The 12,248-nt window shown below is 39.1% G+C and overlaps 1 protein-coding gene across 1 annotated transcript in view; it reads right to left on the bottom strand.

Moving 5' to 3' along the window:
• Positions 1–2,088: 2,088 nt before the first annotated feature.
• Positions 2,089–12,248, bottom strand: part of LOC104408947 (bifunctional heparan sulfate N-deacetylase/N-sulfotransferase 3-like) — a gene marked incomplete at its 3' end in the record, with an annotated part of 16,854 nt that continues 6,694 nt past the window's right edge. The window contains exon 2 of the mRNA XM_010018695.1: positions 2,089–2,176. Within this exon, the coding sequence (XP_010016997.1) occupies positions 2,089–2,176 (88 nt within the window). The remainder of the gene's footprint in view (positions 2,177–12,248) is intronic.

The raw sequence follows: 12,248 nt of genomic DNA, 5'->3' as shown, positions 1-12,248 counted from the left end.
TCTGTCATTATCTCAACCCTTCAAGCCCCACACTGGGCACCAAAGAGGACTTGTCGTGGTTTAAGCCCAGCTGGTAACTCAGAACCACGCAGCCACTTGCTCACTTCCCCACTTCTTCCCCCCGCCGCTCCCAGAGGGATAGGGAGAAGAATTGAAAGAATGTAAATCCCCCAAGTTGAGATAAGGACAATCCAGTAACTAAGGTATAATACAAAACCACTACTACTACCACCAATAATAATAATGATAAGGGAAATAAGAAGCAGAGACAATATAAAACTAAAAGGGGAAAAGGAAAAGAAAACAATAAACACAAGTGATGCACAATACAATGCTCACCACCCGCCAACCGATACCCAGCCTGACCCCAGCAGCAATCTGGGCCTTCTGGGTAACTCCTCCCAGTTTCTATACTGGGCATGACGTGCTGTGGTATGGAATACCCCTTTGGCCAGTTTGGGTCAGGTGTCCTGTCTCTGCTTCCTCCCGGCTTCCTGTGCCCCTCCTCACTGGCAGAGCAGGAGATACTGAAAAGTCCCTGATGTTTAAGTTGTTACTTAGCAACAACTAAAAACATTGGTGTGTTACCAGCAGTGTTCTCTGGCTAAAGTCAAAAACACAGCACTGCACCAGCTACTAAGGAGAAAAATAACTGTTACAGCTGAACCCAGGACAGTCTACTGTTATCATATTCTTACATGTTTGAAAATATAAGAAGGAAATTAGCATAATAAGAGATAATTTAAAGTACTGGTGTTTAAATGTTTCCAAGTATACGTTTCTTTTCCTGAAGCAATTATAGACAAGTAAAAGACTGCATGCCGTGTTATGTGACATCTTGATTGCATGGTATAACACTGTCCTCACATGCATGTGCTTTATCAGTAACATCAATAGCTAAAGAATGGAATAGTAGAGATAGTATGAAAGACACTTCAATACAGAGTATAAATGAAAATGTTGACAACTTTTCTGGTATTCATTAACCAAACTAAATTTACTCTCAAACTTACTTTCCTTTCACTATCTGTGATGTGTGGAAGTATTTTTTTCCTGCAGCCTTTTGAAACTATTAAGAGTAATTTTCTCTTCCCCACCAATTTTTACCTTTGTGATGATGGCCTATTATAGGAGTTCCCAGAAATCTGCATCTTTGAAGAGATTTAAAGGGTGGCTGGACTCACCGAGTGAATTTTCAGGCCCTGGGCCTGTCTTTTCAGATGCTTTCCTGCCTGTTCCTAAGGATGCAGTGAGGGGAACAGCCCCTGAAGCCATTTCTAACTAGAATTACAAATGCCATCTTGAGATGTTCCAGCCCAACTAAAATTACCACCTAAATGTGCTCAGGAAACAGAAGCAGAGAAAAATTCAATTCATCTGTTGTATGTGCCTCCCTCTCCCCATTTTCTGGGAGAGGTTCTGTAGTGAGGGCCTGAGCTAGCTCAAACTGAATGGAATTATAAAGCAGCAGTACGAGATATGTTTATTCACCCTCAGGATTGACTTTACTCCAACGACACATATGTAACATCTATCATAACTCTTACAGAAAGCTGTAATCCTGAGCTTGGACTGCTTTCTGCAAGGTCTGCTCCTGGTCTGTGACTCTGCCATTTCTGCATGTTCCAGCTTGCAAGAGGACGAAGAACATACCACTTATTCAGGCAACTTAATAGTCTGGCAGTACACTTCTCTGAAGGGCTTAGTCTTCGCTTAGAAACTACAGCCTGGCTCTCCTACTTCCACGTCACTGTTCTACTTATTGGACTGTTATGCCTTTTTTTTTTAAAGGGATATTGCTGAATGGAGGTGTTTATAGATTCCACCTACATGGTTATTTCCAGACAAGACTACAGCTCAAACAAAAGGTTAATTCAGTGTAATAACTTTGATTTGGTAAATCACACAAATGTATGTCCCAAAGCAACCTGGAAGAGAGAACAGTTTGATTTTTTTTTTTTTTTTAGTTATCCTATGAGGAAGGAAATACTTCTTTCTACTCAGACCCTTAAACTTTATGATTCCTACTTTCCTCATGCTACAAAAAACACCATCAAAACAACAGCTATTTCAGTATTTCGTTCTTACCTGTGTGATAAAATTTCCCTGAAAATCCCAGGTTGAAAGTAAAATTTGTAATCTGAGCTCTCAAGAGATTCTGAGTGTCAAGCAGGGCCTGAAAAAAAACAAACCAAAACCCAACAACTCATCATATAAACATATATGTAGAAAACATACCTGGCACAAATTTAATATAACAATATAGATACTTTTACAGATGTATGTCTTTTCAATTGCTTTTGCTATTTAAAAACAGCTCCATATATATGACAAAGTAGTAACAGGTATTTTCACTGCCATTTAAACATTAAAAGCAGCATGCAAACTCCATCGTCTTCCTCATAAAGATGACCAGCTATTAAATACTGGTTTACTCCCTGAATCATGAAACGGGAAAACAAAGGCACACTCCGGATAAAAGACCTTCCACTGATGACTCGGTAAACCTGGGATACAGCCAGGAATGAAATTCAGATCTCTTGTGCCTCCAGCTGCTACTCCATTCACTAGGATGAACAGCTAGGATGAGCTACAATGGTGTTTTTTTGTATCAGGTCAACTACATACATAGCATGTTAGTTACATTTTAAAAAATCACTGGCAATGAGAAAAAAAAAAATAAAATCCAGAAAGCTAGATGAAGCCTATTCCATAGCAAAGAACTTAATCCTAAATTCCCCCAAATTCTGAGTCATTTCGCACAGTTAGCACACCGGCTGTCAGCATACATATACTTGAACTAGATAAGTACAAACAGAAAACCAGCATGCAGGAAGAAAGGGAAAAGCTATTATTCATCAAACTCAGTCAGAAAACTGATTTGAATATGCTTTTCTTAATTTGTTACTCCCAAGATTTACATATTGCTTTCAAGAGTTACCTCCTAAACACACTGCTGCTGTTCGGTTTTCCAGGTGTAACAAAGAAACCCAGCTCTCCAATGCAAAATAAACTTTGCAAAGCAAAAAGCATCCTCTAAAATGAGACTTGGGGTGCATTTTCCTCCAAGCAACTTGCCTTCATCTGAGCACTTGATGGTTGGTAATTTTTGAGCACACTGGACTCTGGAGATTTGTGACATTGAACACAGCACATCAGAAGCACATGGCCAGCTACGGCAAAAAGACACACACTTGTGCAGGTACTTATGCAGTACCTTTGAATAAAAGGGAAATGATTATACACCAAAGTTTTTCAAAGTCAGCATACATTATAGCACAGTGCTCACTGTACAAGAAGTGATTAGAAGTATTTCTATTGTCAGAAATTACTAACTAAGCATGTTGAGAAATGGGAACATATTTAAAAGCACAAAAAGTCACTGGAGATTTTCAGAGGTTTAAAGGTCTAGAAGGCTCCCCACTCTTGAAATTCAATGACAATTTGGTGCTCCAAAAAATATGAGACAGCAATTAAGAGTATCTTTGGTATTTCATTATATGAGTAATGTGTCTACAACTTTTTTTTTTTTTTTTAACGAATGTCAATGACAACAGAATATCAGCATGGAAGTCACGCCCAGCTTTAGATCGAGGCATAGTATCATCAAGTTACAGTTGTTCCAAATTACCCATTTTACAGATGAAGGCAATATCCACCTTATCAGAGAAACTTCTGGGCACTTGAGCTCTTCTTCAGGTCTTTACCAGGGCTCATCTGTATCAGTTGTAATAAAAGTACAATCTCCATCTGCCTATTTCCCTACCCTAAGATACCTACAACATGACAGTGACCAAATCAGGCAAAGGGTGCAGGGGCTCCCCTGTGCATCAACCTCAAGAAAAGCCCAAGGCAGCAGGCCCAGCGGTGCTCCCATTCCCAATAAGAGGTGGCCGCACACCATGGCTGGTGCATATGTCCCAGCTCTGCGTTTGCCTTTCCCACCACTCTTTTTCCAGAGCTGAGCATTTTCACCTGGCCCCACTGGGAGACTGCAGCACTGACCAATGCAGGAATACAGCTGTTCTTCAGCCCTCTGCTAACCCGTATATGAGGCCTCAGCAAGCTCACTAAGCTTGTAGCTCAGGCTGGCTCGGGAAAGCTGGTGCTTGAGGGAGCTGATCTGAAGCAACAGACCAGTGATTTGTCCCTATCCTGGGGGGCTGCAAATTCGAGTTTTGCTGATAAAACATGAGTGGTTTCAATTCTGAGTCATGAGTAGTACTTGCCTTATTCACTATTTCAGTGAACCATAATGCTATACCTAAGCATATTCATTAAATATATACTAATCACAAAACTAAATCTGTGAAAGAACCATCATTTTTCTGCCTCCTATTTCTTAAGGTCATCTCAGATCTGGAAACAACTTGCCTTTCCCACCATCACCTGCTTCACTGTAGCTCCAGCAACAACAATACAGGCCATTTCAAAGCACAGGACTGCTAAGATAAAGATCATCTTTCACTGGAAAGCCCGAAAAATGTCCTTTGAACAAGGGACTTTCTAAAGGAATGACTAAAATGAAGCACAAAATGGAGATAACTGAAAACAGGCTCTAGACTTCCGAAGGGAATATAAGAGAAAAATCTTGCAACACTGTAATGAGGGCTTTTGCACAGGCTGAGAGTGCAGATCACCCAGGAGACTTCTTACTCTAATGAAAGGTATAAAATCCACAGAAAAGTTATTATGAAAACCATCCTTGAGCTGCTGGGAACCTATTCGATTAAGTAATTTTATCTTTGCACAGTTAAAAATGTAGGAGGCAAACAACATGTCTATACGCTTACGTTAACCGTAGATACTGTCAAATGGAAAGGATCCTGAGAGCAGCTTGACAGCAAGGTGGCATGAATGGGCTGCATGGTTCTTGCCCTCCTAATTAAGAAGTGTGAGCATTTTTTGAGCTGAAGGTCTTATCCTGTACCTAGCACCTTCTCAGCCTGTCAGCTCCAGTCTAGTTTCATCATGATGGAAAACCAAAGAGCAGCTGGAAATACCAGAGAAACACAACCCGGAAGACCATCTTTACTGCACATTCCCAGCATACTGCAGCTACAGGACTGACCAGAGAGTTGCCAACCCAGGCTTTCAAATGGAAGGTGGGAAAAGGGTTACACAAAGTCCATAATGCAAAATAAGAGTTTACTTCTTTGCTGGGATTTAGTTTTGCTAGTGTAGTTACCTTCTTATCGCCTCAATGACACACCTGGTGGCTGCATTTTATTTAAACCAGCAGTCACAAGACAACACTCCAAATTACACCTAAATAACACAAAACTTTAAAGGAAATCTGAAGTTCACCTTCTACAGAACAAATTTTGAAAGCGATGACATTGGGTTTTCTGGCCACATTGCTTTCATTAAAATCAACAGGAGACCTTGTGGTAAAGCGTGTGGTGGTATTTGAAAACATATTGGCTAATATCAACGGTGTACCTGCTCAATCTGCACAGGGGGAGGGGACAGGTCTGCAGTGAAGCAGTTTTTGTACAGACAAGCTGAGATAACGTCTGAGTTGCCATGCCTATGATTATTTTCTGGGTGACTTGACATTTTACTTATCTTTCAGGTTCTAAAAACAAAATGTTAAACCTCATGCAAAATATATAGAAACAGATGGCAGGGCCTGTTACTGTGAATTTCTGTTATAATGACAGAAGTAGAGAAAAGTAGGTGGACAAAAAGCCTGAAATTTCATTTCTAAATGCTGCTTGATACACTGAAGGTAAGCTGGTGACATTTCCTGTGTATTTTGTGATTGGTTTATGAACAATACCCTCCAGGTATTTGTATGAAATGTTATGTAAATACATTAATACTGATGATTATATTTTAAAAGCTGTTTACTAAAGCCTGCATATGCTTATAGATAATTATAGGACATCATACTTCCACTGATACTATAAAGAAAACAAATTGCTGGCTGCCTAATCACTTTCATGTACATAGCTACAGAGGAGTATGTACTTTTTAACTTTTCCTAAGCTTACATACTAGGTTTAGCAAATTCCTTGTACCAGAAATCAAATGTGAGATTTCAGTATATGATGAAAAGCCCCTTTCTTCACCCATAGTCCAAAATAATCTCAGAAAAAGGCTCTGTTATAATCCAGTGAATAGACAAGTTATCCCGACAGCAAAACAAGAATTCTCCCAATCTTTGCATCTGACAAGTTTATACTATAATGAAAGGAATGTAAGAAATCATGTATGTTGTAAACAAAACCCAATTCTCAGACAATTAATAAGCATCATGCCATTTAAGTTATTTCTATTCCACTACGTAAGCTGCTGTAATTGCCAGTGGGAACTCAACTGACTGAGAATTTAGGAGAAAATGGACTCTGAGATCACAAATGTAACAGAAGGAAGCGCAAGAATTATTCTTTAATTGGAAGAGCCACACAATGGAAATGTATGAAAATTCCTGCTTTTGTAAAGATGGCATCTTTCTTTCTTGACAACCATAGTGTTTAGCTCTCTTTATCACTTATCATTCAGAAATATAAACTCTTTTTACAAAGAAAACAGGTCTTTTTGATTTTTCTTATCTTACAGATGGTAAAAATAGAGGCACAGACCAATGACACAGGCTGTCAAAAGCTCCTGCTCAAGTAAACCATCAGTAAAGCCAAGGGTAAAACTCACATCAGCAAACTTGCTTCCTATCTACCTAGCCAGGAAACTGTCCTGCCTCCTGTCCTCAAGTATCTCTTTACATTATTTCATTTTATAGTCTGTTAAAGAGAAGTCACAAGTGTCAACTTGTCTCTGGTAAACAGATAGTAGTAATTTCTTCAGCATCAGCAAAAGTATTCAGACCCAAATATCTTGGATGATCAAACAAATAAATCTAGAATGCTTTGTTGAACTCTAAGATGAACTTATGACTTCTTCCTGTAGTCACAACATATTTGTGACTATTTTCCTACTCAAAAGCTGCTAAAGAACTTAGCTGATCGAAAAGCAAAATAGTTTAAAACACTGTTAATTCCACTTGTAATCACACAGATTTTAACTAAATTGTGACAAAGCCTCACAACGCTGCAGCACTAACATCTTAAACTTCAAATCAGTACATGCTTTCATGTCAGAAACAAAAGCAAGGTCAGCTTCGTAATATCCCAAAAAGCCTATCTTCTCCTCCTTTTTTCAGCAAGCAGATCTTACCTCTCAATGCTTGCTTTACTATTTCATGTCTAACAATACTACCAAAGGAGCCATTATAATAGGAATTACTTTGCCTTTGAGGGAAACTTCTAATGCAGTACTGGCTCTTTGATAAAGGCAAGTACCTTCTGAAAAGGTAAAGCAAATTAAAAGAAAGTGTAACGTGGAAGCAAAAAGTTAAGCACATGAACTCCCTTTACAGAAGATCTTATGCAGACATAGCTTTAATTTTCTGTACTATATTTCCACTTGAATTTAACCCCTGCAAGAAAGGGAAGAAACAGAAATAAAGCCACTTAAACTTCTGATTGGAGTTCCTAATATAGGGGTTTAATGAGCTGGAACTGGTATGATGTCCTTTGAGCTTTTGGTGACATTGTTTTGCCTTTCCTGATCACGTCAGTGCTCTGAGTCCTTCAACAAGCTGTGCCTAATTATCAGTCCCAGCTTTGCCCTAGCACTGCTGAGGCTGACAGCAGAAAAGGGAGTGAGGGGGACACACTGCCTAGAGAGGGGAGAGATGAGGGAGAAGTGGGCATCCACAAGAAGTCTTGTAACAACAGTGCTGTAGAAGCCTGAAAGTGAGCAGCAGTGAGATTCTGATGGCAGATGTTCAAGAAACTGTGGCAGTGATTACGCATGGGAAGACAGTGGGCAAGAATTTGGGGTGTTTGGAGGCAGCATGGCAAGAAGAACCAGAAGACAGCCTCAATGAAAGTCCACGCCAAATGGCTGGGAATCATTATTTTATTACACAGACTATTTTACCTCTGAGGAAAAAATGTTTCCCTCATTATAAATTATGTATTTTGGAACATCATTAAAATTCAGTCTATTTTCTTTCTGGATTTCCAAGATTAGTATTTTGACACCCATTACCATAAACATTTAATCTATGGAGGAGAAGGAATAATTGCTTTGAGTATACTAGGTATATCTGAAAAAGTACTTTTAATATCCTTCAGACAAAAGGAAAAGAATGCTTACATTTTCTTTGACTGTACACTTTTAACAGAGCCAACACTACAGAGTGGGCAAGAGAAGAAAAAGAAAATCTTCAGCTTTTTCTGGAAAGCATTTAGTAGCAGAAGCCAGAAATCATAAATAGACCCTGAACTGCGTATGTGGGGAAAGGACACTGCTCTACAGTTTGGCGTCTAAGCAAGGTGTCTAAGAGGACACAATCCAGCAAAAAATAGAAATACTGATGAAACAGGGATGGAAAAGCTGAACTACTGACCATATGTATGTTCAAGTTTATAAAATGTCGGATTCCATGCAAGTTCCTGCTACTTTGTACAACAAAATTAAAATGGGGAAGGGTTGGAGAATGGGGTGTGGACCAACCTGTTTAAGATATAGTAGCTTCAAGAAACAGATTATTCTTTCCATTAAAAAACATGGGTTTTGACACTTCTGTTACATCCTCCAAAAGATGTAACAGTTGAAAAGTACAACATGCCAGCAGGATATCTATTTACAAAGGGTAGACTTTAAACCAGAAAATATGTACAAAAATTCCCTGGACACAAAACAAAATGCATGGCTTCAGCTACTTAAAAATTATTGTAGTTTACCAACAGCTAGGTTCTACCTGTAGCAGCTGTGGTTTTAAATTATTAAACAGGGATGCCTTGGAGCCCAACTCTTTTTAATGTGCAGGACAAGCAAAGCTCCCACTGATTGCTTGGATGAATTTGGACAGTTTGGCAGATCCATCTGCCCAAGTATCTTACCTGACTTCCCATAATATTAAGGCCCATACTCACCAGTTGAAGTCAGTGTGAGCCTTTTCACTAAATTCAATAAGCATCATTAACTGAAATCCTGCATTATTAGCTCTTAATTAAACTGTACTTTGATGAAAGAAGTTAGTATTAATACAGCTAAATGATATCATTGTTCTGCAGTTAACAGAAATAAAATCCTGCATTTATTTTAAAGGTCAAAACCCCCCAAATCCAGGCCAGTTGAAATAGAACTAATTAAACATGCTGCTGTTGCATATGATGTTTTCCCCTGGATTTTGGTCAGACAGGCTTCAACAAAGAAATTGCTGGTTCCTGCATTTTTGCCGAACACTTTATCTGCTATGAAACACCAAGTATGAAGAGGTAAGTTCTCAGAACAGAACAGAGCAAAAAGTCAAAACAAAGTGACTCTAAGATGCATTTTAAAATCTCTTCCTATTTATCCAGTTAAATTCCTGTGATCTGATGACTGCTGATAAGCAGTGGGAAACGTCGTTAGCCACAACACAGCATTCAGGAAGCTGTACTGCAAAGTCACATACGTAGTAGCTGCACCGCAGCTGCCTTAGCTCTGAGTACAAAGCACAACAGGCCACCTTTCAAGAGTGACAGAGTAGTTCAGACCCAGCTCCAGTGAACTTCTGGGCCACTCTGCTGTGCCTGCTTTGCCTGACTTGTCTCCATTGCATCCCATCAGCAGCAGAAAAATTGTAAGACTTGTTCACTGATTCATGTAGACACTGGTCTAGCTACGAGTCAATGTCAGGCCTCACAAACTCAGGTTCAAACAGTAATTCCAGATGCAAAGCATTTATATGTCTGTGCCCCCCCATTAGACAACCCACACTTTTACAGCTTCAGATCTTGTTTGGTAGGATGCACAATATTTTGTCAGAGAACAGTGGCATGGCTATTCAGTTTAACAGTGCATATATTTTACAGTCATACAGCTCAAACAACAGAGGTTACTATCTAAGCTCCTAGTACTGCATTTATTATCAACAACACATGTGCTTCTTATTTAATGCTTCTTCATAAGCCAGCTCCACAATTAGCTTTCACTACAGCCAATATGCACAGCAAACAGAGTTTGCCTGGAAGACAATGGCTACTCTCCAAGCAAGACAGTCCTGTGCTGCACAGGCTGGCCACCAGCTTCCACTGCAGCAACCTATGCACTCCCTTACTGCTTGGCTCTGCTGTTCAGGGCCCTTTACCCTACTATGGGTGACATGACGCTCGGTACAACCACCGAATGCTGAAAAAAATCTAGAAGGTTCAACACCAGAAAAATTTCTAGGTCTAGTCTCTCAGCAGCAGAGACCACGGTAGCCTCACCTGAATGCACAGGAATGCAGTTTAATTACTGAACTGACAAAGGCAAACAGGGACATTAACAACACCCAAGTTCTTTAGGAAAATGAAGTAAAAATGTGGTGTCAGTGTTATTTACAGCGAAGTTCAACAGTCTGTGAATATGGTCTTCCAAAAAAAACTTCAGTCTTTTATTTTTCCTCCATGTCAGTATTCACTGGACCTCAATGCTCTCATTGGCATCTTAAACTGACTACTCCGCAAGCTGGATAACATATCAATGACACAATCCATTCACAAATGTTTCTTAGTTTGTTGTTGGGGTTTTTCGTCTCCTAATAGAGCCAAGAAGATTCCTGTGTGTCTTTTAATACTGTATCTAATTAAAAATATCGACCTTTGTCCCTATATTTGGGGTGAGCTGAAGCATATCAAAAGCTCTTTTTCTCTCTAATGTCCCACCTTTACTGACAGAAAAAAAGATCTCTGACCAAAGAATTCTCATTTTCTCTTTCTGCCCTAAAGCTCCATGTCAGAAACAGCTGGGAATTCAGTCTTCAGCTTGCTCCAGCTAAAGGTCACAAATATTTATCTTTTTTCTCCTCTTTATGAGTAGCTCTAAAGTTGCTGAATGAAATTCCCCTGTCACATCAGCATCAGTATCAAAGAAATGACAGAGAAAGCAAAAGCAAACAAGGCAAGCTTGCGTAAAATAACAGATACAAATCTTTTCTCAAGCCATATTTTTAACGATCGTATGTAGTCAGCACAGAAAAGACATGATAAGAACTTATGTCAAGTTAATAAAAATTTGGACAGGTCATTGACTCCTATATAGTGCCTAGTCTAAGGGATATAATCCAGCAGAAAAATACCCAAGAGTTTAGCGACATGGGACAGTAATAGCAGAAACACAGGGGGGTGATTTTGTTATAAGTGTTAATGCATACCTTCCCTGTTTTTGCACAAGCGTTTGCAATTCTAAAAGACAAGATTACAAAAACTAGATCTACATAGATCAATATCCCAGCTGGCCAAATTCCACACTTGCAGATTCAAACCAACACAGAGAAATTCAATATGAGCTCTGCATTGGATTATACTGTAAGAGATTGAGAATGGATCTTAGCACAAATTCCCTGCCAATATTATATTCCTTCCAACAGCATACTTCATACCCTCTTGCCAAATCTAATTTTTAAAGATTTACATAACCCTTTTACTTCCTTTTGGATATTAGCCTCTATTCTGCTATTTTATTGGCTATGCAGCCTACACTTAAATATATCTCTGTGCCTTATATTAAATATTTTTATCCATCCCCACTGTTTATACCCTGCAGACATCTGCAGCCTATTGCTTTCTGCTTGGGTCATCATTATTTACCAAATTCTTTAGCGTTTTTTTTTTTCCTCTTTGATGTTTTCTGACTCCTCTGGTACCTCTAAGCACTCTCAAAATATTTCTAAGGTGTGCAGAGTTGAGCACAATATTCTAGGAACCTTGTTAGTAAGATGAAGTACATTCCTGAAGTAAAATGGTATTTTTTCATAGTCATCAAACCAGCTTACATTACAGACTCAGGTATATTTTAGCATTTGTCTTGTTTTTAGAGTATTTTCAGGATTACCATTTTCAACAGAAAAGGAAACTGGAATTGGAAATAGGGCATTTTTACTCCATGGAGTATTAGATACACACTGGCAAGCAGCCACTTCTACTAGTATGATCACCAAGAATCAGTCATAGAGTTGCACTGACTTCTTCCAGACTGAACAGGTAAGAAGAAAGGACACTTTCCACGCAGCTGTACTGAAGAAGTGAAATAGAGTCCCACTTCTACCCCATTTTTCTCTTCTTTCCAGACTGTGCCTTCTTGATGCTACTGAAGAGTGGGAAGGAGGTAGGCCCAATTTTGGTATCATGTTTTACAGTTAATTGCTTTGATTTCTATATCTGTCTGCAGTGTGTTTTTATTAGTTGGTTATGAAAATTTTATTCAGCTCC

The sequence above is a fragment of the Nestor notabilis genome, unplaced genomic scaffold (assembly GCF_000696875.1).
Source record: "Nestor notabilis isolate BGI_N333 unplaced genomic scaffold, ASM69687v1 scaffold19547, whole genome shotgun sequence".
Lineage (NCBI taxonomy): Eukaryota > Metazoa > Chordata > Aves > Psittaciformes > Psittacidae > Nestor > Nestor notabilis.
Note: the sequence above shows the minus strand (reverse complement) of the source record. Positions and strands in the feature narration are given on the sequence as shown.